Source organism: Hyperolius riggenbachi, chromosome 5, assembly GCF_040937935.1.
Source record: "Hyperolius riggenbachi isolate aHypRig1 chromosome 5, aHypRig1.pri, whole genome shotgun sequence".
NCBI lineage: Eukaryota > Metazoa > Chordata > Amphibia > Anura > Hyperoliidae > Hyperolius > Hyperolius riggenbachi.
The window spans coordinates 393,089,476-393,110,401 of NC_090650.1; the positions used below are offsets into that span (position 1 = coordinate 393,089,476).

The 20,926-nt window shown below is 45.7% G+C and overlaps 1 protein-coding gene across 1 annotated transcript in view; it reads left to right on the forward strand.

The window, feature by feature from the left end:
* Window positions 1–20,926, forward strand: part of FZD6 (frizzled class receptor 6) — a 118,240-nt gene that overhangs the window by 42,311 nt on the left and 55,003 nt on the right. Inside the window, exon 2 of the mRNA XM_068237765.1 lies at window positions 5,015–5,377. Coding sequence (XP_068093866.1) covers window positions 5,195–5,377 — 183 coding nt within the window. The 5' untranslated portion in view covers window positions 5,015–5,194. The remainder of the gene's footprint in view (window positions 1–5,014; window positions 5,378–20,926) is intronic.

Genomic DNA, 20,926 nt, shown 5'->3' on the forward strand with positions numbered 1-20,926 from the left:
TTTCTGTGTCACTCCAGTGACCAGGAAGTTCAAATAGAGGGCGCTCTATTTGAACTTCCTGGTCACGGAGTGACACAGTGTACGCTGGGATGCGGTGCAGCGCGGAGAAGAGGACCCGGAGCCAGCTTCAGGTAATGTATATGGGGGGGGGGGGACAGGCGGCAGGAGCAGCTCCACAGATTGTGATCGGTTTCAGGCTGAAATCGATTCACAATCTGTTTGCAGTAAAGGTAGCCATACGATCCCTCTCTGATCAGATTTGATCAGATAGGGATCTGTCAGTTGGTCGATCTAATGGCAAATCAACCTGTGTATGGCCACCTTAACTCATCACTGAGCCAAACCATCATTTTTACCCTCCTACATAAAATATCAGGCGGGATGATTCTTCTCACAGGGTACCTTGGGGATAACTTTGGCTGGGCAGTCTTTAACAGCATCATATAAACAAAACACTGGAGGGTTTGAACTTGTTTTCAATTCACTTGTATTATTGTGTAAAGCAATTACATACAAGAAAAAACACCCCCCCCCTCCAATTATTGCACACCCCTATAAAACCGGAGAATCCATTACCACCTAACCTAAAGGCTATATACTCATGTGCTGCTAGTCCTAAACCTCATATGAATCCTTTTACTGGGATATCTTCGCATGCAAATAGTCCAGTCCTTTCCCTATACAGCCTTCGGACACTCTCCTATAGATACCATCAGGGAGGGTCTTGACTCTTATTGCACAATCCTCAATAGGAAAACTTAGCCATAAAGCACCATGTGTATCAAACAGTGGCATTACAGTCCTCCGCATGGAATAAAACCACACTGACCTCCAGTTGTCCGTTAGACCGCATCCCAGTGCACTTGGGGGGTCTGTTTTACAATGCCCGCTATTTGCTGCTCACACTCTGTGGCCCAATTGCAGCCACATTAAGCACTCACGTGTACCAACTCATTCACGGGCGTCCCCGCTTTAATAGCTGTTCTTCCCCGCTTGGGTAGTATCCTTCTGGGCTGCGTGTCCTCCTCACCGGCTCCACGCCCCACGCCAGGCCGATAGCACGGCTGCTGAGCAGCAAGCTCTTCCGCGGACTCTTCCTGTAACGGTGGCCTGGATGGTCAAAAACAATAGCCAACGCGTTTCATCAAGTTTGCTTGACTTTTTCAAGGCAAGACTGAAAAGTAGTCTTTAACAGCAAACCTGAAGCGGAAATACACTTATGAGATCATGAATTGTATGTGTGGTAAGCTAGAACAGTACCAGCAAAGAAAAGAGTTCGAAATAGAACATTAGTAGCAAAGAAAAGTCTCATATTGCTTTCCAGTAAAGGAAGAGTTAAAAACCTTCAGTTGTTATTTATGCAAAAGAGCTTCTCTGAGCGGTTTGACCCGCTGGGTCAAATACAGTCCTGTTTTCTGAAGCATTTAAACAGCGAGGAATCAGTGAGAGATAGCTTGAGATAAGGATTTACTTCAGGTCCAATGTTATTATTTCTGCTTTGTTTTATAGCTTAAAAGAGAGAGTATGGATTTAAAACTGCAACGGTGACAGAATGATGCAATGTTATAAAAAAAAAAGCTATATAACTGAAGATAAAAATATGAGACTCTTTTTTTTTTTGTTACTAATGTTTTGTTCATTATATCATAACACATTTTTCGCTTCAGGTGTGCTTTGTTTTGTTTTTTTCTATTTCTTTGAGATGTAATCCAGTTCAAAGTGACATGAATGGGTTAAAGAACGGCTTTTGGAATTTCATCCTCCAGGTATCCTCTGTGAGAACTGTTCCGCTTGTCATTTTGTGTTACAGACAAACAAGAATTATGAGACCGGATTGTCCATGGGGAGTTATAAGTCTAATTGTCTGCTGCTGGAACTATACACTCGCTACTCCTGTCTGCAATAATACCTGGGGAAATCTACTCGGCATTAAAGTGAACCAGAGACGAAGCACCCTCATGTATTTTACCATATATATATAAGTGGGGAGCATTAGAGAAAACACCTACCCTGTTCTCTGTTTCATTCTTCACTGCTCAGCTTGCTTCTTATCAGCCCTGATAAAATCCCCGACTGAGCATTCAGCATGGCTTTGCTCAGGAATCATTATAGCTGAGTCTGTCTTCTCTGATGTCTTTTTAAGCCCAAGCCTGTCCCCTTCTGGCTCTGCTATAATGACTCAGCTATAATGAATCCTGAGCAAAGCCAGACTGAATGCTCAGCCAGGGATTTTATCAGGGCTGAAAAGAAGCAAACTGAGCAGTGAAGAATAAAGCAGAGAACAGGGTAGGTGTTTTCTCTAATGCTACCACTTATATATATATATGGTAAAATACATGAGGGTGCTTCGTCTCTGGTTCACTTTAAACAGTTAATCCACCCAACATTTTTCACTGTTGGTAAATGTGAATAGGGGATCATTGCTAAAGATTAGTGATACAAATTTCAGCTCTTTCTATTCAGTAAGCCAGCACCCATTCAGTAAGGAGACCTTGGGCAAGACTCCCTAACACTGCTACTGCTTACTGAGCATTCAAGAAGAGTAGGTGTATAATAAACCGCTATTCCTTCTATAAAGCCTGCCTTCAAAAATAACCAGTTATTACATGCTATAGAGGAGGTGATGATGAACTGCTTGGTAAGACTATAAATACTCGCTGCAGAAGATGGAGGCACTATATACAGGGAGTGCAGAATTATTAGGCAAGTTGTATTTTTGAGGAATAATTTTATTATTGAACAACAACCATGTTCTCAATGAACCCAAAAAACTAATTAATATCAAAGCTGAATATTTTTAGTTTTAGCTATTTTAGGGGGATATCTGTGTGTTCAGGTGACTATTACTGATCATAATTATTAGGCAACTTAAAGTAAACCAGGACCAGGACCCGCCGGCGAACACTTCCGGTTTGGCCGTCACTGGCCGACAGGCATGGGAACGCGAGTGATTGTTCGCGTTCCCAGCCTGTATATCGCCCCCTATGCTGCTATTGCGGCTCAACAACCATGGTCCTGACATCACGCTGTGGGAGGGGTTTCACCACAATATCATCCATATAAAGCCCGCTGATGATCTGTTTGTGAAAAGGAAAATATTTCTCATGGGAAAGGGGGCATCTGCTAATCAGCTACTGATTGGGATGAAGTTTAATCCTTGGCCACAGTTTCTCTTTAAACACCTAAGGAGACGAAATTTCTGGATACTCCAGAGGCTTTCCATGCGGTCCTCCATCATCAAACACAACCCTCCACCCCCCCCTCCCCCCCCCAAAAAAAGGAAGGTATCCAAAAAACTCCTGCTGGATTCCACTCTCGCTGCCTCTTCAGGCATGAGTGCGGCCGTTCTGTGCCTGTGTGAACCCAGCTGCGCCTGTGTAGTGGTGGCTGTGCTCGTGCAGGTGCAGTTTCTTAGGTGCAAGAAGAGGGGCGCGGTCGCCATGTGCAGGAGGGTCCAGGCAGCGGCAGTGTGGGATGGGAGCACTACAGTATAATCTCTTTATAGTAAACTCCAAGGGACCAGGAAAAGTGGTTTACTATATCAGAAATTGCCCTAGAAATGGCCCAGCATGCCCTGGCACATTCTCTGCTGCAAAGGAGCAACTCTGTCCTCCCGTTGGAGGTACATTACTAGCACTTGCACATTTGGTGGCCTACAAGGGTAAGCATACCTTAGGACTACATAGCCAGGCTGGACAAGTCACTAGTACAGTATCCAGGGCAGCTGTCACTGAATAGAGACAGCCACTCGCTTCCTGTAATTGACCCTGATACCTACGCGGGCGGGACTTGCAGCACGTGCCCTGCAAACTTTCTGCTCACACTTGAGCCAATCATAAAGCCTCTCTTCAAAATGTAGCCAATCATAATAAGCCATAATAAGCCACTCTCATGTAATGTGAATGGCTCTGATACCTACACGCTACCAGGAGCGTCATCGGGCCCATTTCCACTACACGCAGTGCAATGCGGTTACATAGCCGCATTGCACCGTGGCCGAACTGTAACCAATGCACGGCAATGGAACAGTTTCCATTGCGTGCAGGTTATCTGGGGCGGTGCGGAGTTCAGAAAATCTGCAGCATGCTACAGATTCTCGCACGCCCGCATTCCGCCCGCATCCATCCCCATCACCTCCATTCGGGGGATGCAGAAGTGACGCAAATGGGAGCGGAAGTAATGCGTAGCCGCATCGCATCCCTCCGGCTCCCATTCGCAGATGGAAATGGGCCCATTCCCGGGAGAGAGTACAATCCTGTGACAGTCACAATACTTTTATCAGTGATAGCAAAGTGGAAGTGGTAACACTGCATCCTCTTGATTATGTTCACATTATTCCTCATTTTCCCCAGGCTGCTTATTTGTACAGTACTCAATATCCTGTGCCGGTGCCATTCTTCATGTCTTACAAATGTTATCAGACATCATCTCACCTGTAACCAGCCTGAAGAGAGCAGCCAACCATGGCTTTCACACTGACATATGACACATGCCCCGCCCACGGTTTACTATATCCAGAGTCAGCACCACATAGGGTCCAAAAAAACATGCTTACTGTAAGTTTCATGATATCAGAGTTACTACCGTATACCAGGCGTTGCTCCCATAGACTTTTATAATGGAGATTGGCCGGGATCTAGAGAGGTAGTTTACTATACCCAAATGTTTAATATACCAGAGTTTATTATTACAAGATTATACTCTGTAAGGACTATAGTGGAATGATGTAAGCCGTCATACAGGTACACGCAGACAGGGTGTTGTCACCTTAACAGTTCTGTATCCTGGTCACATTTTCCAATGTGACAATTTCAGCTTAAAACGTGTTAATTAGTACAAAGTTATACTTGTACATCCTGCTTGTTAGAGCTCCCATTATAGTAAAATGACAAGCCTTTCTTAGAAGGACCTTGTAAGTGTTTATTATCACGCTTCCTGTGTTTAGCCCAGTGTGCCAAGCGGGACATGCCTTATTCTAAACACCTTTTACATTTCTTGTCTCTCTCTTCCACAGGATGCCCGCTGAAGATGAGACCTGCATAGCTCCTCAGCCTGGCACTGCATTGGCCCCTGGGAGCCGTGGCAACGAGAGTACTCCACCATTGGTTCATTCCTAGCAGCGTGCCGGCCGCCCATGTTAGGAAGCCGTAAGCCCAGCTGACCAGTCACAGCCTGTTCAGTCCTCGGAGGGAAGATGGCGCTCTACAGGATGGTCATTCTGAGCACTTTAGTGTCTCCTCTCGTTTGTGGTCACAGTCTGTTTACTTGTGAGCCCATCACAGTACGCAGGTGTATGGGGATGAGCTACAACATGACCTTTTTCCCAAATAGCCTGCTGGGGCATTATGATCAGGAGCGTGCTGCTGCTCTGATGGAGGTAAGTCAGCTGTTATTCTCTGCTATTTATTACAGAACTTAATCACATATTTATAATGGGCTGTATCATAGATCTGATCTGACCTGTTGGATTTGACAGTTTTGAGGGGAAGGGGGGGGGCACTATCTACCAAATCTCTCAGCATATAAGATGCTCCGGGCCTATAAGACACACCTAGGTTTAGAAGGCAAAGACCAGGGGAAAAAATATTCTAAACCTGGTGCACCCATGGTCTAGGAGTGTCTTGTAGTTGTTCTCCCTAAACTACTGTGTCCCCCATGTGTCCCCTTCTGTTCCCCAATGTGTCCCCTTCGTTTCCTCCATATGTCCTCCTCCACTCCCCCTGAATAATGTAAAGTAGTGGCAGAGCGGCACATGTTATACATCAGCTCCAGTGGCGATCAGAGACCTCTCTTCTCCCTCACTACGCCCCCTAGTGCTGGCTTCTGCTGATGGTGTCATCAGCAGAAGCCAGCACTAGGAGAGCCTTGAGGGAGAGGAGAGGTCTCTGATCGGCGTTGGAGCTGAGATACGAGGTGAGCCCACTGAGCCGTGCTGCCGCTGCTTTACATTATTCAAGGGGAGCAGAGGAGAACGGAAGGGGAGAGTGGAGGGCAAAATGCAGGAAGTCCCCGGCAGTTCGTATCAGTGGGTTTTTCGCAAGTCAATAAATGTTATCATTCTGATTCAGAACTTCCTGTTTTATCACTATGGAGGCCTTCCTGGCCCTGGGTGATGGTTTTTTTTAACCTGTACATTAAAAAAAAAAAACTACTATTTTAACTATTATTTTTGGCAGCATGATCATGTCCTTTTCACCTTTACCTTTATTTACCGTTTTTTTAAACTGAGTTTGAATGTATTTTTCTCATTTTGATTACCTGATTTGTACATTTTAGTATACCAAGTCTGCCGGCTGATTATTGGCTGAGCTTGAGATTTTTGCTTGAGTACCTCTTACAGAAAGTTATTGTTCTGTATAAAAAAAAAAAAAGTTGAAAGGCCCTCAGATAGCGGCGGCATTCCTCAGCATGGCAGCGCACTTTCCTCCTGAGTGATAAGCAGCAGAAATTTTACTCTTTCCCATTTTCTTCGAGTCAATATTTTGACCTGCGTGTCACCAAGCCATTGGAAGTCATTTTACTCCCGTCTATTAGTGCCGTTCTTTGCCCTCGCTCTATAATACTGGGCTTGTTTGGAATGTTTGGCTTGGTAGACTGGAGCTTTGTTCCGTCTCCTGCAAGATGAAACATCACTCCTCGTCTGGCATGGAGCCACACAAAACAGCAAGTTTCCAGCACAAACCTCACAGGTTTCTTCAGGCTCAGGAACTCCCAGCGATGGGGCATCTGTTGTGAGAAGAAACTCCATAAAACATTTATGCCTGTGTCCTGAAAGCAACTGTAGTGTCCACTGACTGTCCAATAGAGAGAGAGAGAAGGACTGGCACTGCCACTCAAAGCTTTATTGAAAAATGTAAAACACACTACAGTTGCATATGATCCATTCAGCTATGGGTGGCTAGGTGGGCGCCAGGTCGAAGATCTCAGAGTTTTGCATCGCTGGGGCTTGTTCACCGCTAGATCAAAAGCCTTGATCTAGCGGGGAACAAGCGCCAGTGACACGAAACTTTGTTAAAAAATGTTTATATATGTGACTTGAGCACACCAACATAGTTCACCTTCACACTGCAGCGAGCTGACAATTGCATTTGTCCAGTCCTGCGCATCAGCAGATCCTGAGTTCTCGGAGTCTATAGCTATGTACCCACGTCGCGATTTTACAGATGATTTTCCTGACAACCGACGATTTTTTGAATGGCGATCGGTCGTTTCTGCGATATCGCAATGTGGGTACAGTCACACGAAACTCGCTTAGTGTCCGTCACGGCAGATCGAATTGCTAAGATCCCCGACGACTCCCGCGCATAGTACTTCGCTTGAAGTCTCATTCACTCCCAGCATGTAGCGTTGTGTGACGTCGTGCATACCCACAGGCAAGAAGAAGTGTTGCTTGACGACGGTTGTCAAGGGGGCATCGCAGGACTCGTTGCGTGGTTAGTACCAGGCTCATCTCTCTTATGCATTACAGTGTCCACTGACTGGCTGCTCCACCACAAATAAGATGATTGTAGATGTGTTTAGGTGGCCATACATCTACCGATTTTATGGCCTGATCGACCATCCGATTAGTTGATTTTATCGAATCGGAAAACCGGTCTGGCTGATCATTGATTCAGTCGATTTCTGTCCGAAATCAGTCAAAAGCATCAATTGGACATGATGGAAAATCTCAGTCACATTTGCTATATTGGGTGTGCGGCAGTAACAACAGCATGCAACATTGCAGTGACTGACCTAAGCGACAGACCCTCCCCCACCACCACCACTGCGGTCCCCCAAAGTGTTACAAAGTGTGAAATGCCTCCCCCCGCCCCCCCCGTTATTTATCACCTCTCAGCTAGCGCGGCTCCCGGCCTCCTCACCTCCATCAAGCCTGTATCATGTGGCACAAGGCACATGTGAGTGACATCCCACATGCTGCACGTGGTACAGACTATCGCAGTGACGGCAGTGAGGAGGCTGGGAGTCGCACCAGCTGACAGGTGGAGGACACACCTACACGGTGCTTGTCGGGGGAATTTCCTGGGGAGCCAGAGCTGGATCCCTGAGGCTACAGAGGTCGAGTGAAGCCTAATTAGGGTCCTGAGGCTTCCCCCTCCAGAGGTAAAAACCCTCATAGGGGCTGTTTTTTTTTTGTTTCAGGTGTGCTTTAAAGTGGAATCAAGGGAGATTGCACCGCATTCAGTTGGACCTCTTAAGCCTGGGACACACTTTCAGTTATATGATTGGCCCATCACTGACCAATTTTACCACCTGCCTGTAGTATGAGGCTGGTTTCACACTGTAATCCAGCGTTGGTGATGGGTGCGCTGCACCGTCAAAAACAGGCCTTCAGGGAACACTGTGCTATTGCAAGCAGGAAGTCACGCGCGCTTGCCGTCACTTCCTGCTTCAGGTATGCGGAAGCATATTGTTAAAATACGCTTCCGCGCATGCGTGCTGCGTCGTTAATTGTTTTAATATCCCCACGTCGCCATAGGCTAACATGACTTCCGGGCCGACGCAGATCACCGCAAGTCGTCGCACCACTGCAGCGTTAATGTAGTTTTGGACTTGCACCAGGGATGCAGCGAAAACGTCACTTACGCCGCGCAGTACCGCGGAAGTATGAAAGTCTCCATAGACTTTCATTGCACGGCGGTGGGGTGTGGTAAAAAATACCGCACCGCCCTGGTGTAAAAGGGCCATGAGGGTCAACAGATATAGAATACTATGAGCAGATAGTATAGGTAAACACTCACACTACATGAAGGTGGTAAAATTGGCCAGTGATTGGTCAATTATAATTGAAAATGTGTACCAGGCTTTAGTGCTAATGAACAATTACAATTGAAACGTGGGCATGTGTGTAGCCAGGATTGCAGCAGATCCGCAGTAGTTGGAGTCCCGTCATCGTCATGCTGTAGTGTCTAAAGTTTTACTATCCGGTTACCAATCTTTTGCCTAGTGGAGGAGGCCTGTAAGCGTGAAGTAGCCCTCTGCATTGTAGGAGGATATTCCTGTCTCCATAGTGCGCACGCTGCTCAAACATACATTTCCAGTTATTATTAACTATTTCTGAAAAGAGTTATAGGAAAGGCTGCGAGCCTCCATTCTCCCGTGTGGTGTGTGTTGACACAGCAGGGCGATCTCTGTATTTGCCTTGTTAAATACCAAACGGCTTAGTTAAAAATCAACAACTCTCTTTCTTGGTCCTGCAGTGAAGACGAGGGAAGCAGGGGGATCTGAAAGTCGTTCTGTCGAGTGATTTCAGCACCTTGTCAGGAACGCACAAGTGTGTGTTCCGCTTAATTCCTTCCTGACGTATTCCCTGGCTCTTTGTTTAGCGCAGGCTATTCCCGAAGGCGGTGCTTTTTATTAGTGACTTGTGTAATTATGCAGAGAGTTCTAGGGCTTTATTCCAAGAGAAGCTTGTGTAAATCAAAGAGGAACTGTAGTGAAAATAACATAATGAATAAAATTGCTGATTGTTTACAATATTCATTTATAGATTATTTAGTCAGTGTGTAAGGTCCTTGGTTTTCAGGCGGCGAAAGAACGCCGAGACCCCTGCTACAGTGCGGACTTCCGGGTCTCGGCGAGATGCTGACGTCACTGGAGTGCAGAGCGACTCTCAGACTCCATTGGATAATCTAAGGATGCGTTCCCAGTACGCGCTCCGCAGATGTAAACATTAGTTCATGTGTGCCTGTGTGTCAGCTGATTAGCTGATACGCTGATCAGCGATTGGTTTATTTTCAATTCTTCTTTTGTGTTGATTGGTTAGTCCTTGTATCTAAACTCAGAGAGCACCCCCAGTGATCACCCGTGATAGCATTAGCTGTGGCTTGTTGCTGGGTATGCACTCACTACCTGATTGATTCCTGTTGCCAATTACTGCTTGTATCCTGACCACGCTAACCTCTGATTGATTCCGGTTGCCGACTATTGCCTTGTATCCTGACCACTAGGCCTGAAAGATAAATCGAATTTAAATCGAAATCGTGATCACCAAGCTCACAATTTCTGAATCGTCAAAATGGCAATTTCCGTGATTACATTATATCCACATGGGGGAAGTTTGAAGAAGCGGCTTCAAACTTTCCCAAAGTCCTGGCATGTGCGGCCTGCAACATCGGCAGTGTTGGAAATACCTTCTGACAGGAGTCAAGGCTTTTCCTCCTCTCTCGCCGTCTCTTTTGCACGGCATGCTTCCTGGTTCCTGCATGTCACATGACCTACAGGAAGTATGTCATGCATTAGAGCCTACAGGAGGCGAAGTGGATAGACGGGCATCGCTGGACTCGTGTTGGAAGGTATGTCCAGCAGTACTGGAGCTTGGGGGACAGAGGAGGCACAGAGGGTGCACAAAGAGAGAGGACGACAGAGGCACAGATTGGGAACAAAGCTTGATTTTAAGGAAATCTTGAATTGAATCGAAATCGTGATTTTGGACAAAAATCGCTCAATTGAATTTTTTCCCAAAATCGTTCAGGCCTACTGACCACGCTAACCTCTGATTGATTCCGGTTGTCGACTATTGCCTTGTATCCTGACCACGCTAACCTCTGATTGATTCTGGTTGCCTACTATTGCCTTGTATCCTGACCACGCTAACCCTCTGATTCCAGTTGTCGACTATTGCCTTGTATCCTGACCACGCTAACCCTCTGATTCCGGTTGTCGACTATTGCCTTGTATCCTGACCACGCTAACCTCTGATTGATTCCGGTTGCCGACTATTGCCTTGTATCCTGACCATGCTAACCTCTGATTCCGGTTGCTGACTATTGCCTTGTAACCTGACCACACTAACCTCTGATTCCTGTTGCCAACTTCTGCCTGATACCTGGACTACGCTTGCTGGCTGCCAGAATTCTGCCTCTGCTTGGACACTGACTTGCATGAACGCTGCCTGGACTGATATCGGCTTACCTCTGATATCGGCTTACCTTGACCATGCTATCTCCGCAAAGTAATACAGTATATTCTGGCGTATAAGACTACTTTTTAACCCTTGAAAATCATCTGAAAAGTCAGGGGTCGTCTTATACGCCGGGTGTCATTGATGCCGGGTGATACGCCCTATCCTGTTACGGACAGGCGCACATGTGTGAGATCTGAGAGGCAGAGAAGGAGGTAAATAGGATACAAGGGCACAGCGCAATCTATTCTTCCATACCACTCTGATAAACAGGTAGACGAGGAGAGCTGACCAATCCTCTTAGGGAGAGGGAGAGTTGGCCAATCCAACCAGTCAATCATCTAAATACTGTTATATACTGTATACCACATGCAGTACAGCGCCAGTAACTGTTCTTACTTAGCAACAGTGTATGATGTTGTTTTATTTATTTTTATGTGGTGTGCATTGTAAGAGGGGTAGTCTTATATGGCGAATATAGCCCAAACTCTATATTTTAACTGGGAAAGTTGGCGGGTCGTCTTATACGCCTGAATATACGGTATCTGTACTGCCTTGCCATTCTGGAACATCTGTCTCTGCAGTCATCTGCTTCATTCATCTGGATTGCCTCATTCTCTAGGCCTCAAGTGACTATATACATATATACTTGTGACTACTGTGCCCATTTCATTAAGTTTTCAGGTTCTGTTGGTGGATTACTATCTGTCAGTCTGTATGCTACATCTACAAGCAGGGTGTATTGTAGTACTGTATTGTGTTAGGTAGGAGCTTTCGCAGGTGTTACGGGCTGAGCTAGCCTATAGGTCAGTCATATGGGCATACAGCCTGACCTATAGTCATTGACCAGACAAGCCTGACACAGTGTTTGCCCATTGTAAAATCTTGCCTTTCCCTGATTTACATTCTGAGATTTATCCCTGGTGGTGACATCTTTAGTTCTGCCAGGTGATCTGTACGGAATGTTCGTTATGGGGAATTCTATGCACAGAGAGGGATATTGCTTGCTTGGCAGTTGGAGAAAGCCATTATTTCCCACAATGCAACAAGGTTCACAGACAGCAAACATGATGATGACATCACACTGTGGGAGGGGTTTCACCACAATTAGTGCTGCTCGGATACGCCTTTTCAAAATCCGAATTGAATTTGGATCAGGATACCCAGATATCCAGATCCGAATCGGATATCCGAATCCAAACTTTTTGGTATCCGAGTAAAATCGGATATCCGAACCCAAAATCCTGGATATCCGGACAGTAAACCGGAAGTGGCCTGAAAATGGCTTAACCCTTTCCACTCCGAGTTCTTTTCTAAAGGAAGTCGTTTCTGCTCTGAGTTTTTTTTTTTTCTGCTCTGAGTTTTTTTACAGAAACGCGCTCTCCCTTTTACTCTCTCTCTCATTTCAACATGGAACATAACACCGTAACATGGTATATCTTATTTTAAAGAACACATTATAACGTTTAATTTGATACTGTATTTGGACAGTTTGGTATCTTCTATTGGCTGGTAGCAGAGGAGAAAGCCAAGGTATAGTAAATTGAAGAAACGTTTCCTGCGTGTAATCCGGGCCTGCGTGAGCAAGTTTCGCAATAATAGGTGGTTTTATGCCTGCCACCCGATGTCTTACTGTCCCTACACACAATGCAATCTTTGGTATTTCGATTAGGCATATTAGCAATAAAATACTGGCTACTATTTACACCCTCCCCCAGTTCATCCCATAGGATGCCATTCATTCTATTTACTACTTTGCAGGCAATCTGCAAGAAAAATAAAATTTAATTGGCAATGATTTTTATTTTATTTTTTTTGCAGAATGGAATCTGAAAAAATGAATGAGCAGCTATTTTTTAATAAAAACAAAACAAAACAGGAAAGTAACGGAAGTGACTAAATGTCACTTCCTTCTAGCGATGATGCCGGCCACTAGGTATTGTGGGCATGTAGTAATACATGCCCACAAACAGTCGCATGGTGATCGACGGTTTGCAGCGGTCCTGATGCGCTGCAAACTGCCGCTACGAGCGCATTGGGCTTATCCGTATTTCCGTATCTGTTTCCCGCTATGTGGGACATACGAGTGGAGAGGGTTAAATTGCTTTCAAATCTCTCTCTCTCTCGCTCTCTCTCGCTTTCTCCTTTCTCCTCTCTCTCTCGCTCTCTCCTCTCTCTCTCTCTCTCTCTCTCTCTCTCTCTCTGTCTCTGTCTCTGTCTCTCTCTCTCTGTCTCTCTCTCGCGCTCTCTCTCTCTCTCTCTCTCTCTCTCTCTTTCTCTCTCTCGCTCGCGCGCGCTCTCTCTCTCTCTCTCTCTCCGCTCTCTCTCGCTCTCTCCTCTCTCGCGCTTTCTCTCTCTCGCTCTCTCTCTCCCTCCCTCCAAAAGGTATTTTTGCCATTGAAGGGATTTTTTTTAATTCTGCTCGGATATCCAAACTAACTATCCGCTCGGATTTTGGATTTCACATGGGAAATCCGAGTTTGCTCGGATAGTGCTATTCGGATTTACAAAGATATCTGATATCCAATAAAAAGTTTGGATTATCTGGGTAGTTTGGATACCCGAATATTGGATGAACAGCACTGACCCCACAATATCAGTCTTAAAGACCCCCCTGATGATCTAGGCGAGAAAAGGTAACGATTTTTCATGGGAATGGAAGCCAGTCCTTACTCAGAGGGAGGAGAGAGTGATATGGAGGCTGCCATATGTTTTTCCTTTTTAAACAATACCAGTTGCTTGGCAGTCCTCCTGATCCTGTGTCTGTAAAACTTTTAGCCATAGACCCTGAACAAGCATGCAGCAGATCAGGTACTCTGACTTAACTGCCTAAGGTTTGACTGGATTAGCCATATGCTTGTTTCAGGGTTTTGACACTACTTATGCTAGAGGATCAACAGGACTGGCAGGCAAGTGGCATTGTTTACAAGGAAATTAATATGGCAGCCTCCATATCCCTCTCACCTTAGGTCTCCTTTAAAGTTGCTCTTTAAATAATGCTTAAACAGTTGTTTCACCCTGAAAATCATAGTAATTGCTGTAGTTGTTTCATAGGTATCTTTTGATCCCTCCGGTATGTGTGACTGGAAGAAGGAACATTTCTGCACGGTTATCCATATTGGGTGTTTTTGGTTTAAGCCAAAGGCGTGGTCTGAAAACCTATGTAATTCAAGTGCTGCGTGATAATAATAGATTTCCATTGTATTCAGTGGAAAGTTCTATAAATATGTTTCCCATGGAAGCGAATAATGAGAACTGCTTTATGTCCTGCAACTGTTGCAGATAAGATTGTACAGAGAAGCCTTGTAATGTTCTGCCAGCAGCAGCCCACAAGTCAGATCTGTGTGTGTATCTGTGCAGAGGTACCCCATCTCAGTGAGTCTCCGCAGAGGTGCTGGGTCTAAGTGAGTCTGTGCCAGATCTGTGTACAGTGCCTAAAGCCAGTCTCTGCAGAGGTACCAGGTCTCTGGGAGTCTCTGCAGAGGTATTCGATTTTCAGTGAGTCTGTGCAGAGGTACCAGGTCTCAGTGAGTCTGTGCAGAGGTTCCAGGTCTCAGTGAGTCTGAGCAGAGGTACCAGGTCTCAGTGAGTCTGTGCAGAGGTACCAGGTCTCAGTGAGTCTGTGCAGAGGTACCAGGTCTCAGTGAGTCTGTGCAGAGGTACCAGGTCTCAGTGAGTCTTTGCAGAGGTACCAGGTCTCAGTGAGTCTGAGCAGAGGTACCAGGTCTCAGTGAGTCTGTGCAGAGGTACCAGGTCTCAGTGAGTCTGTGCAGAGGTACCAGGTCTCAGTGAGTCTGAGCAGAGGTTCCAGGTCTCAGTGAGTCTGTGCAGAGGTACCAGGTCTCAGTGAGTCTGTGCAGAGGTACCAGGTCTCAGTGAGTCTGTGCAGAGGTACCAGGTCTCAGTGAGTCTGTGCAGAGGTACCTGGTCTCAGTGAGTCTGTGCAGAGGTACCAGGTCTCAGTGAGTCTGTGCAGAGGTACCAGGTCTCAGTGAGTCTGTGCAGAGGTACCAGGTCTCAGTGAGTCTCTGCAGGGATACCTGGTCTAAGTGAGTCTGTGCAGAGGTACCAGTCTCAGTGAGTCTGTGCAGAGGTACCAGGTCTCAGTGAGTCTGTGCAGAGGTACCAGGTCTCAGTGAGTCTGTGCAGAGGTACCAGGTCTCAGTGAGTCTGTGCAGAGGTACCAGGTCTCAGTGAGTCTGTGCAGAGGTACCAGGTCTCAGTGAGTCTGTGCAGAGGTACCAGGTCTCAGTGAGTCTGTGCAGAGGTACCAGGTCTCAGTGAGTCTGTGCAGAGGTACCAGGTCTCAGTGAGTGTGCAGAGGTACCAGTCTCAGTGAGTCTGTGCAGAGGTACCAGATCTCAGTGAGTCTGTGCAGAGGTACCAGGTCTCATTGAGTCTGTGTAGAGGTACCAGGTCTCAGTGAGTGTGCAGAGGTACCAGTCTCAGTGAGTCTGTGCAGAGGTACCAGATCTCAGTGAGTCTGTGCAGAGGTACCAGGTCTCAGTGAGTCTCTGCAGGGGTACCTGGTCTCAGTGAGACTTTGCAGAACCTTGTTGAGTCAACCCATCTAAACCTTGCTTATATGACCGTTTGCTCTACCGTTTGCCAACGCTCCATGCCCCAAATGTTTGACCGCTTTCCAGTACTTGCATGTTATCAAATTGATCTATCGTCACCCCATAGTATGTTCCAGCTTTCCATTGCTCCCTAAAATGTGACCTTCTCACTCAAAAATATGACCCCTCTTTCTAAACCTGACCCCCCCCCCCCCCTCCTTTCCTCACGTTCACCTATCACTGTTAAGGTGGCCACTTTCTAGCGAAAAATCATTTGCACAATCAGAAATTCTGATCAGATTGTTTGTAAATAATCTCTGTTGATGGGTACAATCGATTATAAAAATAGTCATCTGATTGGATTTTCATCAAATCAAAATTTGGATTTTCTTGTTGGTTGTGATAGATGGGAAGCAAAGATTGGTTCGTTGATGGTGTAGTGAATGATTTTTCTTCCCATCAGAATATTTAGCTCGAACGATTTTTCGCCAGAAATTGGATCGTTATTGGCCACCTTAAGTGACAGGCAGACAACAGCTCTCCTATTTTCTCCACTGCAGGTCCACCTTTGCCATGCCTGCCCTCACAGATGGCATCACTCCTTCAGCAGTCCCAGAGAAGGGCACAGTCCTCTCATAGGGGTGTGGTCACGGTCACCATGAGCTTTCTGGGTATTCCGTATCGGTGGTCACATGACTGCTCTGAAAATGCAAAAATTAGCTTTTACTACCTTACTTCACATGTTAAATGATTGCTGGTTTGAGAGCGTATTTGTAATAATTGAGGCTGGAAAGGAGCTTTAGGCCGCGTTCACATTACAAACGCGGACGGGCACGCACGCGGAAAGCAACGCGTACGAACGCACGCCATCCGCATTTGTATACGTTGCGTGGCTGATCCCATCACTGAAAAGTGAATGGGACAGCCACGCGTTTTGGCAAAAAATGTGTGCAGCATGCGTTCCCGGACCGCACAGGTCCGGAACGCATGCAGTGTGAACATCAGACAGTGCACTCTATGCACTGTCTGATGTTGTGCGTGTCAGCCACCTGCACGCGTTTCCAAAACGCGGCTGGAAACGCGTGCAGTGTGAACGGGGCCTTATAGTGACCTTGAAGTAAACTTTCATGAAGCTACGATGAAGTGTATAATTAGTGGTTCTCTTCAGTGAAAACAACATGCGTACATTTTCAGCAGCCCCACAGATTGTAACAGATGTGATTGAATCTCATTTGGATATTCTCATACTTAAAATCTCCTTAAACTTTCCCCACCTGTCTCCCTTATGCTTTGTACTGGATTTGTCTTTGGTTTTAACAAGCTCTTTTTATCTTTTTACCTTGTTCCTTTTATGATGTTGGGTTATTTTTACTTTTATTTTATTTTAAATGTTTGTGTGTAACTCCATGCCTAAGGATGTGGAACAATTTTTCTATATGCCGGTAGTTTGAACTATGGAGTAAATAAATTAGGGTTCATGCGGAATCTGTGTTATAGCGATTGTACTTAGTTGTTACGGTAACACTGCAAGGAAAAAGTTCTATATAGACATGTTGTTATAGAGATAAGCGGTGTGTATTGTTCATGGAAGGGAGTAGAGAAACACTGATGGTGCATGGTGGAGCAGGCGGGGTAAACACAAAAACAATGGGCTCATCTTGCGCTCCTTCAGTGGTGATGTCGTGGATCCTGCGTTTAACATGACATTTGCGCTAATGTTCACTTGACCTGAAAACCCAATGGAATTTCTGCATGCACAGGCCAGAGTAATGCTACGTACACACATGCGACAACGATCGTTCGTTGAGAACGACGAACAAACTTTTAATTGATGAAAGAACGACCTAAGTAAAGTTAGTTTTAAAAGGTGTGTAACGATCTGATCGTTAGAACGAACGTTACATCACGTAAAGCAACTATTGCGCCTGCGCATAAAAATGAGAAGTTTCATGGAGAAATAGCAAAATGCGCATGTCAAGCCTAGTACGAACGACCGTTTCCAACGATGTACTACACTTGAAAACGATCGTCGTTGGTAAAAATCCGCCAAGCTAGATCGTTTGTTTTTAACGATCTAGCTCGTCCGTCATAGACTTAATGATCATTGGTTGCTTTTTTTTAAACGATCGTCGTTTGAAACGATCGGGGAACGATCGTTTCAAACGACTATAGTCGCATGTGTGTACGCACCTTTAGGGTCAGTGACTTCCGGTATTTGGGACCCATACCGAATTAATGGCAAATAAGAGATCGCGGGAGGGAATAGATGATGCGGTCGTGGTCTGGAGACCAAGCAGATTCCATATAAGGCTTCACTTTCATCTGTTTCTTTCTTTCACCTCGGATATCTTTTTAAGAAAAAAAAAAAATAGACTTAGATACTTACCTAATGGTGCCCAACTGCCCATACTCAGTAGAATAAAAATGTTCGATTTTTCCTGTTTATTTAACCAAAACCATCGAATTGAATGAAAGTCGAAAATAATATTTTTTTTTTTCGATCAATAAAAACAAAGGATTATCCGGTTTTTTTTGTTTGTTTTGTTTAACCTCCCTGCCGGTTATCCCGAGCTCAGCTCGGGGTAACCTGCCGCGGAGGATTCCTCAGGCCCTGCTGGGCCGATTTGCATAATTTTTTTTTTGTTACACGCAGCTAGCACTTTGCTAGCTGCGTGTAACTTACGATCGCCGCCGCTCCCCGCCGATTCGCCGCAACCCGCCGCGACAGAGGGTGTCCCCCCCCCCGAGACCCGTGCGCTGCCTGGCCAATCAGTGCCAGGCAGCGTCGAGGGGTGGTTCGGGACTCCCTCTGACGTCACGACGTCGATGACGTCGGTGACGTCATCGCGCCCGTCGCCATGGCGACGGGGGAAGCCCTCCTGGAAATCCCGTTCAGAACGGGATTTCCGGATGGGTATATGCGCCGGCGGCGATCGGCGCATTCGGGGGGACGCCGCAGGGAGGGGGGAAGCATGTAGCTAGCGCTAGGCTAGCTACATGCTAAAAAAAAAAAAATAATGCGAAAAAACACCCTCCCTGCCGTGCGCAGCATTTTTTTATAACGGCAGGGAGGTTAAATAAAAATACGATTTGACATGTTGGAAAAATCTTTATACTGCATCATTTTTATTTTTTTTTAATTTTCTGACAAATCGAACGTTTGTGTATGGTACCTTGAAAACAGCTATGCGATTTTTCATGCGATCTAACAGAGTAATCAACAAAAATCATCCAATCGACAAAAAAAAAAGAAAAAATTGTACCATGTATGGGCACCATAAGAACATAGAATGCTCTGAATCCCACAGGTCCTCTTCCGTCTCTTCGATTCCCTGCTGTACCCCATTCAAAATCCGCACCTTCGAGACTCTGGCACATTTGTACTGTGCTTGTGTGAGAGCAGACTAGCGCCATTCGCAGTGCAGAACTGCTCCTCAATAGAAGTACTCGGGGACTCAAGTACCTTCATGAGGCTACCCATAGAGGGCTGAAGACATATTCCACCTGCAGGTCACATGATTTCACTGGGAGGATAGCATTGTAACCAGAAGACAGGAAGAGGACAAGGAAGGCTCTATGGGATCCAGAATCTTCCCTCTTCATATATCTGAGCCTTTTTTTAAGAAACTCACTTTGGCTTTGTTCACATCTAAAATCGCAATTGCTGAGGCCAGCGTTTTGCAATTTTGTGAGTGATTTTTTTCCCCCCTCCCGGCGCTTACCTGCGCGCTTCAATTTTTTGTAAATCGCTTTTGCAGATTGATTCTGTTTTTGCATTTCCTGACTTTAAAGAGAAACTCCGACCAAAAATTTAACTTTATCCCAATCAGTAGCTGATACCCCCTTTTACATGAAAGATCTATTCCTTTTCACAAACAGACCATCAGGGGGCACTGTATGACTGATATTGTGGTGAAACCCCTCCCACAAGTAACCCTCCCCACAAGAAAAGTTCAAACTTTGGTGGGAAATGGCTGTTTACAGACGTTTCCAACTGCCAAAAACCATGCAGCAGCTACTTCACCTTCCAACAGTAAAATGTTCACTGGAGTTCCACTTTAAGGTGATTTAGTCCTATGAAGACAGGAGGGGGGACAATTAAGCAGGGAGTGTCCCACTGAAGTCCAATAGTAACTAAGCGGTCAGCCAAGTCTTTCACCTGTATACACGTTAGGGTACGTACAGACATACGATAACGATCGTTCGTTCTGAACGACGAACGATGTTAAAGGAGGTATCGGCCGATGATCGTTTGAAGAAAGGCTACTTTTGAACATCGTTCGTGTACGAACGATCTTGGAACGAGCGTTGCGTGCGCAACATGATGTATAAACTGATTTCAAACACAAGTGTCAAAAAGAACTGTTTGAGCATGTGCAAAGCTTTGAGAACGAACGATCAACGACCGATCGTTGTACAGACATTACTTTTTGAACGATGGTCGTTGGAAAAGATCTGGCAGAATGGATCGTTCTTTACCAACGACATATCTCGTTGGTCGGTCGTTTTAATGATCGTTTGTGCACTTTTTACAAACGATCGTCGGGCAATGCCGTCGGTAACGATCGTTTCAAACGACTATAGTCGCATGTCTGTACGCACCCTTAGATTGCCACACAAAACCATGTGAAAATCAAAAAACATTTAGTATTCATATAGCGCTGACCTATTTTGCAGCGCTGTACAGAGTACATAGTCTTGTCTCTCAGAGGGGATTGCAAACTGATCCCTACCATAGTCATATGTCTATGTATGTATTGTGTAGTGTACCGCAGTCTAGGGCCAATTTAGGGGGAAGCCAATTAACTTATCTGTCTGTTTTGGAGTGTGGGGGGAAATCGAGGTGCCCAGAGAAAACCCAGGCAGACACGAGGAGAACATACGAACTCTGTGCAGATAGTGCCCTGGATGAGATTGGAACCAGGGACCCACCGCTGCAAGGCGATATCGCTAACCACTACGCCACCGTGCTGCCCAATTAAAACCCAACATTTGTAATCCTAATATCTCATATTTTTATGATTTAAAAAAAAGTTATTTATTCAGTAGCGTATCTGTAGTCACACTTTTTATCTTCCATCTCAGTTTTGCAATGTACGCTTGGAGCGCTTCTTGTTATATTGCCGGCAGTTTTACCCCCTGTTTTTAATAGCAAGCTGTATTTTATAGCGAGCTGTAAGCACCCCTCATACTCTACAGGCACACGTCTGACAGGTTCTGCTGGTAACCGAATAGCCCAGCGCTGATGTTTCTTCCATAAGCAGCGTTGCTGCAGGTAGTGTCGCGGTGTGAGTTTCACTGCACAGCTTGGATTCTTGACATCGATCTCTTTTATATCCAGTGAGCTTTGCGTGTAAACATGGCCACTGTTACATCTGGGATTGTGGGAACTTGCAGAGCATTGGGCTTGCCCCCGGCGTTTATCATTCGATCTGCCTTCAATTGCAGGGGCAGGTTTGTGAAA